At 43.1% G+C, this 17,112-nt stretch overlaps 1 protein-coding gene across 2 annotated transcripts in view; it reads right to left on the reverse strand.

Moving 5' to 3' along the window:
- TTC17 (tetratricopeptide repeat domain 17) overlaps positions 1-7,829 on the reverse strand; it is a 129,879-nt gene extending 122,050 nt beyond the window's left edge. For both annotated transcript variants that reach the window (XM_070383533.1, XM_070383532.1), the window contains exon 1: positions 7,644-7,829. In XM_070383533.1, the coding sequence (XP_070239634.1) occupies positions 7,644-7,802 (159 nt within the window). In that variant the 5' untranslated portion in view covers positions 7,803-7,829. The remainder of the gene's footprint in view (positions 1-7,643) is intronic.
- Between the last annotated feature and the right edge of the window lie 9,283 nt (positions 7,830-17,112).

Genomic DNA, 17,112 nt, shown 5'->3' on the forward strand with positions numbered 1-17,112 from the left:
CATCCTCTGGATCATGGAAAAAGCAGGAGAGTTCTAGAAGAACATCTACTTCTGCTTTATTGACTATGCCAAAGCCTTTGACTGTGTGGATCACAATAAACTGTGGAAAATTCTGAAAGAGATGGCAATACCAGACCACCTGACCTGCCTCTTGAGAAACCTATATGCAGGTCAGGAAGCAACAGTTAGAACTGGACATGGAACAACAGACTGGTTCCAAATAGGAAAAGGAGTACGTCAAGGTTGTATATTGTTACCCTGCTTATTTAACTTTTATGCAGAGTACATCATGAGAAACGCTGGGCTGGAAGAAGCACAAGCTGGAATCAAGACTGCCAGGAGAAATATCAATCACCTCAGATATGCAGATGACACCACCCTTATGGCAGAAAGTGAAGAGGAACTAAAAAGCTTCTTGAAGAAAGTGAAAGTGGAGAGTGAAAAAGTTCAGAAGACGAAGATCATGGCATCTGGTCCCGTCACTTCATGGGAAATAGATGGGGAAACAGTGGAAACAGTGTCAGACTTTATATTTTTGGGCTCCAAAATCACTGCAGATGGTGACTGCAGCCATGAAATTAAAAGACGCTTACTCCTTGGAAGAAAAGTTATGACCAACCTAGACAGCATACTGAAAAGCAGAGACATTACTTTGCCAACAAAGGTCCATCTAGTCAAGGCTATGGTTTTTCCAGTGGTCACGTAGGGATGTGAGAGTTGGACTGTGAAGAAAGCTGAGCGCCGAAGAATTGATGCTTTTGAACTGTGGTGTTGAAGAAGACTCTTGAGAGTCCCTTGGACTGTAAGGAGATCCAATCAGTCCATTCTGAAGGAGATCAGCCCTGGGATTTCTTTGGAAGGAATGATGCTAGAGCTGAAACTCCAGTACTTTGGCCACCTCATGCGAAGAGTTACTCATTGGAAAAGACCCTGATACTGGGAGGGATTGGGGGCAGGAGGAGAAGGGGACGACAGAGGATGAGATGGCTGGATGGCATCACTGACTCGATGGACGTGAGTCTGAGTGAACTCCGGGAGTTGGTGATGCACAGAGAGGCCTGGCGTGCTGCAATTCATGGGGTCGCAAAGAGTCGGACATGACAGAGCGATTGAACTGAATAATAAGTAGAGGTAGGAGGGCTTCACTCTGTGACTGTATATACTCCCATAGTGCTGGGCATTTATTTTTACAATGCCACACGTCAATTTTGTAACTCGAATTTTTAAACAAAAAAACAAAGAAGGTTTTAAAAGATTATTCTAATTGCATTGTGGAGAAAGTGGAAGCGGGATAGGACTAGAAGCAGGGAGAACAGTTAGGCGGGTACAGCAATTAATGAGGCAGCGAGAATTAGAGCAATGGTAGTGGCTATGGAAAGAAGCAGGGTATAATTAGAAAGTAAAATTGAAAAATGCCGGTAAGGAGGAGGGAGAGATGGGAAAAGACAGCTAGACAAGTACTACCTATCTGTCCAACGGGAGCAGTGGCAGTGGCAGATGGCAAATGCGGTATCTTTCATTAAGTTTGGGGAAACACAGCATCACACAGGTGTAGGTGTACAACAGTTTAGATTTGGCAATAATAAGTTTGAATTGCATAGAGGACGTTCAACATGGAGTTAACACAGAAGTCTTGAATTTATAACTATGGAGAAGAAACTCTGAGTTGTAGAAAGAAAGGTAGATATTCCCAGCATATATACGGTAACTGAAGTACTGGGAAAGGATGAGATAGCCCAGGTATACGCAAAGAGTAAAAGAGAAGCCTGCAAAAAAAGGCAAAGGAAGAGCAAGATCTAAAACTGAATTTCTCATAATGTCCGGTGACCCATTTGCACCATAACCTCCTGAGAAGTTTGATTAAAATGTAAAGATCTTGGCTTCACCATCAACCTACTGAATCAGACACTCTCAGCAACCTGGGAATCAGCATCTTAAGCAGGCACCTTGGATTATTTCTGTGCATAGTCAAGTTTGAAAGCCACGGATCTAGAAGATAAGCAGAGGCGGAAAAGCCCCCTGCCCCCCAAAAAATGGTTCAAGAAGGTGTGCTCTGCTCACCACCTAAGCAAAAATGAGAATTGGAGCCAATGGAAAAGAACATACCCTTCAAAGCACTGTGGGCTGGTGAAAAAAGGAAGTCGTCAATAAATATTTGTTCAATAAATAATTGGGAGAAGTACTTAAAGCTATGACCAATCTAGACAGCATATTAAAAGGCAGAGAATTACTTTGCCAACAAAGGTCCGTCTAGCCAAAGCTATGGTTTTTCCAGTAGTCATGTATGGATGTGAGAGTTGGACTGTAAAAAAAGCTGAGTGCAGAAGAATTGATGCTTTTGAACTGTGGTGCTGGAGAAGACTCTTGAGAGTCCCTTGGACTGGAAGGAGATCTAACCAGTCAATCCTAAAATAAATGAGTCCTGAATATTCATTGGAAGGATAGATGCTGAAGGTGACGCTCCAATACTTTGGCCACCTGATGGGAAGAACTGACTCACTGTAAAAGATCCTGATGCTGGGAAAGAATGAAGGCGGGAGGAGAAGGGGACGGCAGAGGATGAGATGGTTGGATGGCTTCACTGACTAGATGGACATGAGCTTAAGTAAGCTCCAGGAGATGGTGATGGACAGGGAAGCCTGGCGTGCTGCAGTCCATGGGGTCGCAAAGAGTTGGACACGACTGAGCGAGTAAACTGAACTTAAAGCTATAATTTATCTCTGTATATTTCCAAGCTATAACTAATCTCCCGTATAAACACAGTTAACACCTGGGTAATCTATAAGAAGAAAAATAATAGTGGGAAATAGCTTTAAAAAATGGATTGAGCAAGAAACACTTTGATGTCAACATTGAGGATAAATTCCAAAGGTTTGGCAGGTGCCTGGATAGTTAGTAACTAACCAGCATGACCTCTAGGACCAAGTAAATCCCTGAAGTGTAAAAACACAGAAACAGTGCTCTATGTCAAAAATATGGGTTCCATTTTGAAAAGCATTGAAATGAAGTTGTTAGCTCCCCAGTACCATACGGATGCTCTCTCCCAGATTAACCAAATCACTTAACATGAGACCAAAATTAAACCACTCCTTCACTTACAAGCTAGTAAAGATCAGTAAATAGAGATTTAGCCAGTTTGTCCAACTAAATATAATAGCTCTTCCTTAGGTTATATTATAGTTGCTGAAATAGTTGCTCATCAACTGTTCTTTCCAAGTTTGCTAGGCTTCAGAGCATTCATTTTGTAGGAAGCCTTATTTGTTCTGAGCAGTTAAAATGATCTGAACTCTGAAGACATCCCTTTGATAAGAGGCAGAATGATTAAGTGACCCCAAATTAACTCACATCTATTTAGGAACCTTCTCCATCCACCCACCCCAAATTTGAAGTTATCATAAAACATTTTGCAAAGGTAAAGCAAACTGGAAAAGAGAAGACATTGACTTCATTTGGTTTTATTTTTCTTTATATTCCTTCCTTTGTAGGTGTTACAAAGGTTAAGAGAAACCAAACCACTTCAAACTATATAAGCTGCTCACCTGCACGTAACCACGAATAAACACATCTTTACTTCTTGCTACCACTAAATGCCATTCATTAGTGTCTTTGGGTGACTTTCTCTCCTAGGAGTTGTACCATATATTCTTTAAGAATTTTTTCCAAATCTAAAATGCCAAGGGTTGATGCTCTAAATTTTTTAAAGTTTTTAGACTTCCATTTATGAAGACGCTATCAGACGTAATAAACCCTGTGTTAGGAGTTCAAATTCTTGATTCAGTAAGTCGACAACTAACTGGTAACATTTCAAAAGTTGATCTGTAAGCTGCTAATGTGGAAAATAAAGCAAAAATTTTCCCAAAGAAGTGATATGACAGGTGCGTGTGTGCGTGTGTGTGTGCACTCAGTTGCGTCCGGCTCTTTGCAACCCCATGGACAGTAGCCCGCCAGGCTCCTCTGTCCACTGAATTTTCCAGACAAGAATACTGGAGTAGATTGCCACTTCCTACTCCAGGGGATCTTCTTGACCCAGGGGTCGAACCCCAGAGGTTCTTAGGCTAATTCACAGAAGTTTATTTCACCTTCAATGCTGGTGAATTGCTAGACACTTTTGATTAAAAAAGAAAATAGGTGTCTCCATACTAGTAATTAAGCAAAAAGAATTGTCAAAATGAAACAAACAAAAAATTTATCTTGAAGTCATACAAAAGATCCACTGGCCTGATTACACTGGAGATCCTCCTAGTAACTAGATTTTAAGAATCTCACACCTCAAGCCCATAGATCACAAGTTAGGGACTCCTGCTTAAAAAAAGTGAGAGGATCTTACTAGTTTTCAGGCACAGGGACATTAGGAGTTCAGAAGCATGCCAAAGCCCGGAGCTTGGAGAAAAGCACAGAGGTGGAGGGGGGCCTTTTCTGAGAAGTCCTCTGACTGCAGTGGGAAATAGACTTGGCACTGGAGGGCTCTCTTCACATCCAGCTCCAGGACTCCCTGGACAATGCTCCTCGGAGTTCAGCGGCTCAGTAAACCAGAGCCTAAAAACATGGACGGTGTGCTTCCTAGCCAGAGTGGGGACTGTGGAAACGAACAATCCCCTGAGTTGCCATGCCAAGTACTAGACACCTGCTACTGCCAGAAGCAGTCCCAGCTTTGACGGTTAGGAAGTCTAATGTTCGCTTCCTTGCCCTGACCCAAAGACCCATTTCAACCCCTCTACAGATCCAGGCCTTCCAATACATACGGCAGGTTTACAAGTCTGCAACTTATGGGTGCCTATCTTTATCATCTAAGGCTTGAAACAGAAAAGCCAAAATAAATGTTATCTTCTTCTGGGAAATACTGCTTACTGTACTTCAAACTTTAACTATAATGATGGAAAATCTTCCTAAGTCTGTATTTTGGGCAGTTCAGATTTTTAATTCATAAGCACTTCACATTCACTCTGAAAACAATGACCTATTATACCTAATCTGGATAGGTTTAAATACTGGGTGAAGAGTTTCAAAAGGTATTTGCAAAGGTCTGCTGTTTCAGTTTGTCCTTAACCCTTTCCCTAACTTTAAAAATGAAATCATGGGGCTCCTTGGGGGCCTTGCGCTTAGGATTTTGGGCTTTCATACCGGAGTTCAATCCCTGGTCAGGGAACTGAGATCCAGGAAGCTGTGTGGCACAGCCAAAATAAACAAATAAAAATGAAATCATACCACTGCTCTCAGCTAATACAACCAAAAACAAATAGCAAGGAGTTTGGCATTTCTGGTAAGACACAACATATATACTAAATTAGTTATGTTTCTGAAAGTATGAACAGATCTGAAAAAGTGAAAGTTGTTCAGTCGTGTCCCAACTCTTTGTGACCCCATGGACTAGTCCGTGGAATTCTCCAGGCAAGACCACTGGAGTGCACAGCCTTTCCCTTCTCCAGGAGATCTTCCCAACCCAGGGATCTAACCAAGGTCTCCCGCATCTGCAATATATGCAAATTCATGTACTAAAGAAATCTTTCAGTTCTTTGATAAATATATCCAAATGTGATAATTAATCAAAATCTAAATGAAGGTTTTGATTCTCCTGCATTCAAATTATGGCCAGAAAAGACAGCATGGGTAATGCATGCATAACTATCAGAGTGGAACTCAGAGACTGACCCTGATGTTCAACTCTCACTTTATTTACATGGGCTTTCCCCTCATATTAAATCCAACTTCCTTTCCCTAGCCTCTTACTGTTACACTGTAATCACCAACTTTACTTCTGGTATAAAATTTTGCAGTTGCCTGAACTTAACATTGTAAATGTTATTTAGCAAAGTACTGGACAATTCACTGAAGAGGATCACTAAAAAAAGGTGTATGTAGTAAAGAAATCTTGCTTTCCTAACTTTAAGCCTAACTACCAACTGTAGGGGTGACTTGGAAGAGACCCAGATGATTCTGTATATTTGCCCCTTTCTCAAGCAAGTTTCTAGTAACTCCCGCCTTTCCCCACCAAAACCCGATGTGCAAAAAGAAAGGCCGTATTGAAGAAACAAAAACCAAATCAGATTCAACTTTTCCACTGCAATGTTCAGCAAATATTACATTTCTACCAGCTTTCACTTTTCAGATAGGCCAGTTTCTCAGACGAACAGCAAGACATCAAAATGGGAAGGAGAAGTCAGGTGTCAGGGGGTATAAACAGCTGTGGCCAAAAACAATACTGCAAAAGAGCCAATAGGAGACAGCTCCCCCAAAAGCAGCAGGAGTGACTTAATTCCACATCCCCCTCCACCAGGGCCTCAGGGAAAACCATTATTGGGAGACAGAAGGACAGAAGCAATCAGGACTTGCAGAAAAAATTTCCAATCTTCCGTTAGAGACGAATTTGTAAGTGTTGTCTAGGGTGTCTGCATGTATTTTAAATCTCACCCGGTATGGCCATGAAGAGGAAATTTTTTCTAGTGCAATAACTTGGGTATAGAGAAACTGCCACCCAGTATAAAGAAGTCAGTCTTTTCTCAGATATACACTGAAAGCCACTCACCAAAACCAACACTGACTTTTAAACTGCTTTATTCATTCATTATATTTAAGACAAAATTTGCCATCACACGGTGGCTCTAAATGTGAACTTCAGTTTATACAAACGCAAGCCTCACCAAGCATTACATATAACCCGCGACTTTCACAGGACAATGGTTAATACATTTCGAACCAGCGGACCAAATGAAATTGCATGGGGCACACACGCCACTCTGTAAATGTTCCCTGGACTTTACAGGACTGCGCTTAAGTGCTGGAAGTCATTAAATGTACCGAGTTTCTGCAGCAGAATACACACTCATGCATTCTTCAAGAATCAGCAGCATTCACAAAATACAGGCCATCAGAAAGTTACGTAAGAAAAGCAGCCTCTCCTCTGAGTAATTCATTCAACCTTCCAAGAAATCACATATTCTCCTTGAGGGGCCGGGTCAAAGGTAGTTAAAGAAACTGGGCAAAGAACACTGGGAAACCAGGGCAGTTTACGGCTGAAAAGATGCACGCAACGCCACCAAAGGCATCCTCAAGCATTCCTTTGCAAACAGAGTGTGCGTGCGGTTTGTAATGAGCCCCTGCTGACCTGGGTAACGGTCCCAGCTGAAAGCACCCCAGCCTGACACGAACGCCAGCATGTGGGAGAGGAGACGGGGGAAGCAGCATTAGCTGACACACGGCCTAGGGGGGCCGAAGCTGTCACCTCCTTGGGACTCGCGCACAGCCGGGCGCTGCCACCTGCTTTCTACTTCCTCGGGGAGGGCTGGTGACGCGTGGGCCTGAGAGGCACCAGGGAAGAAATAATGAATCCGGTTTCTAAAGCCAGAGCGCCAGAAAAGGTCCCCAGGGCCCGATGCCCTCACCGCTGGGCGACTCTCCCCGAGTGGCGCGCGACCCCAGGGGTGGAAGGAAGCCTGAGAACTTGCAGACGGCAGAGGCCAGAGTCAGTCCACTAGCGGGGAATGGGTGGGTCAGAGCGCGGGGGTCGCCCGAACCCCGACAACAGGACCGTGGGAAGGTAAGCTGGGGGCGGAGCCGCGCGGAGGCTAGTAGCCAGGGGCCGGGCCGGTCTGGGGAGTCTTTCCTCCCGAGCGAGGGCGGGCGGAGAGGGGCACCCTGGCCGCTACCTGCTGCTGGATCTTCCCGTCCTCCGTGACGACCCAGTGCGTGGTGGCGAAGGCCCCTCGAGCTGCCACACTCAGCAAGGCGGACAGGCTGAGAAACCAGCCTGGACTGGAGCACGGCGGCAGCTCGCACCGGCCGCGGACCCCTACTGCCACCGCCATCTTGCCCCCCCCCGGCCCGGCGACTCGCACCGGAAGCGGAAGTGAGCCCCTGCGGTTCGCCATCTTGGGGAGGTCGACGCTAGAGGAGGAGGAGCCGAGGGGGTGCCGCCGGCTGACAAGCGGCTTCCTCCGCCTCTGTTTGGGTGACGCGGGAGCGATGGCTTAGGCCCTGTCCCAGTTTGGCTTCAGGTCGGAGACCGCTTTTTTATTATTGTTTTCTTGTGGTGCGCGATACGATCTTGTAGCGTGGGAACCAGAGGGAGAGAAAAGTGTTCCAGTTGGAGCCTCAGCAAAAATGAGAGGACTCAGAGCATATATGTATTGTTACTTTTAAAAAGATTATTTTTGTTTCTAATGGTTGGGAAGTAAAAGGTATGCTTTCGAAACACCTAAGGGAAGGAATAGGTTCTCTTTTATTCTGAAAATTTCACAATAGGGGGAGCTTCACAATTGGGAGGATTGTTAGTCTAGGAGAGCGCTGTCCAGTAGAAACGTAAAAACATAACGTGAGCCGTGAGCCACAACATAATTTAAAAAAAAAAATTGAGATAACCAACATTTGATTTAACCCACTATATGCAGTATATTATTAGTTCATTGTGAAATCTATAGAAACTACTGAAGTATTTGTTTTTGTACCATGTCTTCGAAATCGGTAGGTATTTTACACCTATCAGTTCAGTTCAGTCACTCTGTCCTTTCCTACTCTGCGACCCCATGGACTGCAGCACGCCAGGCCTCCCTGTCCATCACCAACTCCAGGAGTTTACCCAAACTCATGTCCATTGAGTTGGTGATGCCATCCAACCATCTCATCTTCTGTCGTCCCCCTCTCCTCCTGCCCTCAATCTTTCCCAGCATCAGGGTCTTTTCAAATGAGTCAGCTCTTCCCATCAGGTGGCCAAAGTATTGGAGTTTCAGCTTCAGCATCAGCCCTTCCGATGAACACCCAGGACTGATTTCCTTTAGGATGGACTGGTTGGATCTCCTTGCAGTCCAAGGGACTCTCAAGAGTCTTCTCCAACACCACAGTTCAAAAGCATCAATTCTTCCGTGCTCAGCTTTCTCCATGGTCCAACTCTCACATCCATACACGACCACTGGAAAAACCATAGCCTTGACTACACAGACCTTTGTTGGTAAAGTAATGTCTCTGCTTTTTGATATGCTATCTAGGTTGGTCATAACCGTCCTTCCAAGGAGTAAGCGTCTTTTAATTTCATGGCTGCAGTCACCATCTGCAGTGACTTTGGAGCCCCCCCAAAAATAAAGTCAGCCACTGTTTGCACTGTTTCCCCATCTATTTGCCATGAAGTGATGGGACCGGATGCCATGATCTTAGTTTTCTGAATGACACCTATCAGCTCATCTAAATTCGGACTGGCCAGATTTTGGGAGCTTAATAGCTCCACATGTCTAGTGGCTACCTTACTGAACATCATGGGTGTAGATCTGGAGACTGGCAGCACTGGCATCACCTGGGAGCTTATTAAAAAAGCACATTCTTGGCTCTTATCTATGTCTCCAGCAGGTTTTCCCCTTTAACATGAACCCCACATGACTGGTATGTACATAAAAGTTTGAGAAGCACTTCCTTCTAGTGAACCAAACTGTGGGCCAAGCAGACTACCCTGATTCCAGTATTCTTTCCTGGAGAATCCCACGTGGACAGAGGAGCCTGGCGGGCTACAGTCCGTGGGGTCGCACAGAGTCAGACACGATTTAGCGACTGAACAACAACAAGGATCACTGGGGAGTCATCTTAGAATTCTGCCTGTCGCAGGTTCTGACTGCCAAGTCCCACTCCTCTAGTCTTACTGAACTATGTTTTGAGCGTCACAACAACCCTTAGAAGTGCTTTTGCTCATCTTATTTCCTGCCTTTAGGAACAAGATGAGCAAAAAGCAACTTTCCTTGCTCTTTAAAAAAAAAAAATATATATATATATATAATTTAAGGTACAGTTTAAATCCTGAATTGTAGAAAAAAATCTCTCTACTGCTATTTGCTTCCTCTGAATTCTGTAACACTAATGCGACAATATCAGGTTTCTTTGTGATACTACTTTGTACATTTTGAACAGCTAAACTCTTGAGTAGTTCTTCCTTCAACCAGCTAGACTGGAAGTATCTGGGGGCAGTATAGGAAATGTGTTTTTATTTTTATCTTCTATAAAGGTTGATACTTAAGTGGTTAGTTTATTTCATTTTTGTACTCCCCAAAAGGTAGCTTTCCCATTTTATGTGAAGAAAACAATGAAAAATTCTAACTCAAATAAAACTGTTGCTGCCAGTTTTTGACATCAAATAGATCACTTGTGTGCATGCTCAGTCGCTCCAGTCATATCCAACTCTTGGGACCCCATGAACTGCAGCCCACCAGGCTCCCCTGTCCGTGGGACTCTCTAAGCAAGAATACTAGAGTGGGTTGCCATGCCTTCCTCCAGGGGATCTTCCCAACCCAGGGATTAAACCCTCCTCTTTTACGTCTCCTGCATTGGCAGGTGGATTCTTTACCACTAGCGCCACCTGGGAAGCCCAGATCACTTGTTACCCTTCTTTTTATTCTAAGACCTGATATTTCTTTTTCCATTTTAAGTACATATTTGTTCTTTATGGTTAGATAAAACCTTTGGAAATATAAGATGGTAGTTATCAAAGTTGCTAATAATCTGTAAATTGTGATTCAATTCTTAGTTGAACAAATGATAGGAAAGCTCATCAGATCAGATCAGTCGCTCAGTCGTGTCCGACTCTTTGCGACCCCATGAATCGCAGCACACCAGGCCTCCCTGTCCAAAAGCTCATAACTGCATGTAATTTGGCCTTTCAACATAAAATATTTTAGCAAATATGCCCTTTGTCACTATCATAAATTATAGACTTTTTAAGCTGAGACTTGAACAATGGTAAAATGATCTTGCTGAATTATTCATTTCCTCCCTGGGGCCACTTTATCTGAATGTTGCAAAGGATCTGTACTTTTTTATTTCTTAGAGAAAATACTTAAGATATAAATATTCCTGAGAGAGTTATTATAACACCCTGGTTTAAATTCTGCTGATTATCTTTTGCTTCATGGTGAACCAACGTAAATCTTTGTGGCATAAATTTTAAGCTTTAGACAATGATTTATTATATTTCATAGTTTGTTTGGCTGGACTCAGCTGGTAGTTCTGCTCCTCCTGCTGTTAGTTGGGTGTCACTCATAAGGCTGCATTCAGCTGGGACCTCAGCTGGGACTGGAATGTTCCCCAATGCCTCCACTCATGTCTAGTGCTCACCTGGAATAACTGAAATGGCTAGGGTTGTCTGGGCCTCTGTCTCTCAGTCCCAGTAGTTACGGAGATTTCTTACATGGTGGCTCAAGGCTCCTAAAGAGTGAAGTAGAAGCTCCTTGAGGGCCAGGCCCAGAATTGGCAAAGGGTCACTTCTGTATTCTATTGATCAAAAAAGGTAACAAGGCTAGCCCAGATTTAAGGGGAAATGGAAATAGACTCATCTTGATAGGTGAAGCAGCATGTTTGGTTAGGAATAGAAGGAACTATTGGCAGCCTGCTACTGCTGCTGCTAAGTCGCTTGTCGTGTCCGACTCTGTGCGACCCCAGAGACGGCAGCCCACCAGGCTCCCCCATCCCTGGGATTCTCCAGGCAAGAACACTGGAGTGGGTTGCCATTTCCTTCTCCAATGCATGAATGTGAAAAGTGAAAGTGAAGTCTCTGTCGTTTCCGACTCTTGGCGACTCCATGGACTGCAGCAGTGTAATTAATTCCTTTAGTGATTTTGAATTGGTGGGGGTTGAAAGGGTGAATTTCTGTACTAGGAAGGGAGGCTAGTCACAGAGGAAGGGCTATATAGGTATATCTCCCAACAGCTGTATGCAAAGTGAAGAAGAGTTTCAACAGGGAGACAGAGGATACCTAAGTAGTAATTTCACTAGAAATTATGAAATACAGTAATTTCATTTAGAAATAGTTTGTCAGTAGCTTGTCAGGGAGTCTGAAGCACGAGGACTACTTTGGATGAGACCAAGTGTCAAATCAGCTCTGGATTCTAACTCACAGTGACACCAGGGCTGCTCTGAGCATATTATGATTGTCAGCCTCAAAAGAATTTTCCTGATGCAAACATAAAAAATCGCACAGAAAACCCCCAAATGCCGAAAAGACAGCGTATGGAATAGGAGAAAATATTTGCAAATGTGTGACAGTGATGGGACAGACAAGGGCTTAATTTCCAAAATATATAAACAACTCATACAACTCAACAACAAAAAAACAAACAACCCAATCAAAAAATGGGCAGAAGACCTTAACGGACATTTCTCCACAGAAGACACGTGGATGGCCAGTAGGCATGTGAAAAGATGCTCTACAGCACTGATTATCAGATAAACGCAAATCAGAACTACAGTGGGGTACCACCTCACACCAACAGAATGGCTGCCATTAAAATGCCTACAAATACCAAATGCTGGAGAGGGTATGGAGAAAAGGAAACCCTCCTACACTGTTGGTGGGAATATAAGTTGGTACAGCTACTAGGGAAAACAGTATGGAGTTCAGATAACTAAAAACAGGATTTTTTTAATGCTATGATCTAGCAATCCCTCTCCTGGGAATATACCTGGACAAAACTATAATTCAAAAAGATACATGCCTCCCCACCCCATGGCAACACTGTTCACAATAGCCAAAACATGGCAACAACCTAAATGTGCATCAACATATGAATGGATAAAGAAGATGTGGTGTATATATATATACACATACAGTGGAATGCTACTCAGCCATGAAAAGAACAAAACAATGCCATTTGCAGTAGTAACATGGAGACAACTAGAGATTATCATACTAAGTTGTCAGTAGAAGAAAGATAAATACCATAAATACCATACAATATTACTTACGTATGGAATCTAAAATATGGCACAAAAGAACTTATATTCAAAACAGAAACAGACTCAGCGACACAGAGAACAGACTTGTAGTTGCCAGAGGGGTGGCGGGGAGGGAGAGTGCTGGACTGAGAGTTTGGGGTTGGTAGATGCAAACCATTACATTCAGAATGGATAAACAACAAGGTCCTAATATATAGCACAGAGAACTATACTCAGTATCCTGTGGTAAACCATAATGGAAAAGAATATTAAAAAAAGAGTGTATATATATAACTGAGTCACTTTGCTGTATAGCAGAGATAGGCACAACATTGTAAATCAACTACAGTTTAAAATAAAGAATTTTCTTGATACAGACTTACCAGCCATTAATTTACCCAAATTCTTGGAGCTGTTAATACATTTGGGAACGAGAGTTTCTGTGGAGTGATTGTATTGTGACTGTTCAGTCTCTAAGTAACTAAAGGTCATATCCACCCCAACCCCAGTTTTTACTCCTTCACATACACCCAACTTTCAGTGTTCTGACTTGAATCTGGACAGTGATTGAATCTGGGCTTCCTTGGTAGCTCAGTTGGTAAAGAACCCACCTGTAAATGCAGGAGGCCCAGGTTTGATTCCTGGGTTGGGAAGGTCCCCTAGAGAAGGGATAGGCTACCCACTCCAGTATTCTTCGGCTTCCCTTGTGGCTTAGCTGGTAAAGAATCCGCCTGCAATGAGGGAGACCTGGATTCAATCCCTGGGTTGGGAAGATCCCCTGGAGGAGGGCATAGCAACCCCCTCCAGTATTCTTGCCTGGAGAATCCACATGGACAGAAGAGCCTGGCGGCTCCAGTCCAGTTCCAGTTCAGTCACTCAGTTTTGTCCGACTCTTTGTGACCCCATGAACTGCAGCACACCAGGCCTCCTTGTCCATCACCAACTCCCAGAGTCCACCCAAACCCATGTCCATTTAGTCTGAGATGCCATCCAACCATCTCATCCTCTGTCGTCCTCTTCTCCTCCTGCCCTCAGTCCTTCCCAGCATCAGGATCTTTTCAAATGAGTCAGCTCTTCCCATCAGGTGGCCAAAGTATTGGAGTTTCAGCTTCAAAATCAGTCCTACCGAGGAACACCCAGGACTGATCTCCTTTAGCATGGACAGGTTGGATCTCCTTGCAGTCCAAAGGACTCTCAAGAGTCTTGTCCAACACCACAGTTCAAAAGCATCAATTCTTCAGGGCTCAGCTTGCTTTATAGTCCAACTCTCACATCCATACATGACTACTGGAAAAACCATAGCCTTAACTAGACGGACCTTTGTTGACAAAGTAATGTCTCTGCTTTTTAATATGCTGTCTAGGTTGGTCATAACTTTCCTTCCAAGGAGTAAGCATCTTTTAATTTCATGGCTGCAATTACCATCTGCAGTGATTTTGGAGCCCAGAAAAATAAAGTCAGCCACCGTTTCCACTGTTTCTCCATCTATTTGCCATGAAGTGATGGGACCAGATGCCATGATCTTCATTTTCTGAACGTTGAGCTTTAAGCCAACTTTTTCACTCTCCTCTTTCATCAAGAGGCTCTTCAGTTCCTCTTCACTTTCTGCCATAAGGGTGGTGTCATCTGCATATCTAAGGTTATTGATATTTCTCCCGACAATCTTGATTCCAGCTTGTGCTTCCTCCAGCCCAGCATTTCTCCTGATGTACTTTCCATGTAAGTTAAATAAGCAGGGTGATAATATACAGACTTGACGTACTCCTTTTCCTATTTGGAACCAGTCTGTTTTCATGGGGTTGCAAAGAGTCGGATACGACTGAATGACTAAGCACATGATTAAATTCAAGTTAATTCTATTCAAACCATTTAGTGAGTTTGTGCCCTTTGATCTTATCCATCACTATAGCATACTGTTTTAGTTTTTTCTTCTAGAAATACCATTCCCTCTTTTATTTGCTTTTCTTGGTTCCAATTCTACTTAACATTATTTCTTGAACACAAATTGCAACTGTATGTAGTAGTCTATCTTGGCTTTGTCTCGTCTTGTTTCAATTATCATCTATGATGAACAGAATTTTACTTGATTTTATTTGTGGCTATATTAGTTTTAAACATACAACTTCTAGGAATAAGTCTAGAGTTTCTTAGGGTTTTGATAGAATTCATTTGTCTAAGTTTTAGCTTCTGTCACACTTGCTAGAATTAAATCCCACTTGCTGTTTTCTACACGTCAGAAGAGAAAATAGGAAGGATAGTGAGCTGAGGGAGCACCCAGGGGCCCTGCACCCAGCTTGGGCAGAAAGGCTTCCCATGGGGAGTGAAATCTCGTCTGACCTGAAAAAGGAATGTTAGCCTGGTGAGTGCAGGAGGGAGAATCAGGGAACAAAGGTTTTCCAGACAGAGGTGCCTGCCCAGTATCAGAAAGAGCCCCTTGAGTTACTGAAAGTAGTTCACCACAGATGAGTTTAGGAATTCTGGGATTATGAAGCTAAGCACTGGTATTCTTAAGGCCAGGTGTTCTGCATGTTTTATTGCCTCTATTTCAAATGCCCTTCCTTGAAATCTCCACTAGGCTGGCTCCAAATCATCATCTAGGACTCAGCTCAAATGAGTTCCACAAACTTTTTCTAACCATTTCTATGCTAGCTCTTAGAGACATTCACCTTAAATGCTTCAGGGTCCTCATGAGGCTTCTCTCTGAAATCAGCTTATCAGGCTCTGCATAACAGGATGTAAACTCCATGCAAATTTGCCTATCTTGTTCACCACTATATCCTCAGGATAAAACACTGCCTTCAAGTTACTACTTACTGAATGCTTTTCAGTTCAGTTCAGTTCAGTCGCTCAGTTGTGTCCGACTCTTTGCGACCCCATGACTCGCAGCATGCCAGGCCTCCCTGTCCATCACCAACTCCCGGAGTTCACTCAGACTCATGTCCATCGAGTCAGTGATGCCATCCAGCCATCTCATCCTCTGTCGTCCCCTTCTCCTCCTGCCCTCAATCCCTCCCAGCATCAGAGTATTTTCCAGTGAGTCAACTCTTTGCATGAGGTGGCCAAAGTACTGGAGTTTCAGCTTTAGCATCATTCCTTCCAAAGAAATCCCAGGGCTGATCTTCAGAATGGACTGGTTGGATCTCCTTGCAGTCCAAGGGACTCTCAAGAGTCTTCTCCAACACCTTACTATGTACCAAACATTGTTTTCAGTGCTTTCAGTTATCAGTTAACAAAACGTAAAAACCCTAACCTTTGTGGCATTCTAGCTACGTTATTTTTTACCATGGGGAGACACTAAAAATACAGTATATTTTAAATTATATAATTTTGTTAGAAGTTGGCAAATGGTCCAGAGCACATAGAGTAGGTAAGTGGATTCTGGAGTCTTGGCAGGAAACAAAGCAGGCATTGTGCTATTAAACAGGATTCTTTGAGATGACCTTTGAGGAGTTGAAGCGGTGGAGTTAGGCAGATATGACTAGAAGGAACAGCTAGTGCAGATTGCAAGGTAAGTGTGTGTCTTTGCCTAGCCTGCATGAAGCTACTGGACAGAGTGGTGGAGGATAAGAGTAGCAGCTGAGGTCAGAAATTTTTGATTTTTATTCTAAAATGAGGAAGGAGTCATGGAACATCTTCAAGTAGAAGAGTGGATGTTTCTTTGTTGCTGTGTTTAGAGCAAGCTATAGAGTCAAGTGTAATAGCTTGGAAATCAATCAGGAGGCTATCGTGAAACTCCAGGCAAGAAAGGATGGACATAGACATTTGGCAGTCCTCAGCACGTAGATGGTATTAGAACCATAGGAATGGATGTGATCACTGAGCGAATTTAGGTAGCTTGTACTGATCCCTCCTTGGTGCTTTTTAACAAAGGCTGGAAAATCTTTTTAATAAAGTCTGGTAGTCACATCAAGAAGTTGCTTTACATACTGAGGGAAGAAATTATTCCATTATGATCTGTCAAGTATCTGATGTTTTGCTTTGATAGAAACAACCCAGTTCTTTTTTCAGAAGGTTATTAGCTTCTAAAAATAAACCCCAAAGGCTGAAGATTAAAGATAACTGGCAATACTGAATTCTTTGAGAAGAGCAGTATTTTGTCCATCTTTGTATTTTCATGGTCTCACAAACTGTTTGGCACATGAGAATCAAGAAATGTTAATGAATATCAAGAAACTGAAGTTACCATAATGATAACACAAGACACAAAACAAAATTACAAAAGGAAATTTATTTCAAAAGCATAGGGGAACATTTACATTTGAACAAAGTGATAAACAGGTGTCTTGCAAAAGAAAAAAATCCATGGCATGAAGTTTTTCGTTCAAATTTTTAAAGCAAAAATAACCTAAGGTGTGCACTATTGCTTTAGGAAAGGGAAGGGGAACAATGAGGCGGTAAGGGAAGGAACACAGTCAACTTAATATCAAACTT

This window comes from Bos mutus, chromosome 15 (genome assembly GCF_027580195.1).
Source record: "Bos mutus isolate GX-2022 chromosome 15, NWIPB_WYAK_1.1, whole genome shotgun sequence".
NCBI classification, from domain to species: Eukaryota; Metazoa; Chordata; class Mammalia; order Artiodactyla; family Bovidae; genus Bos; species Bos mutus.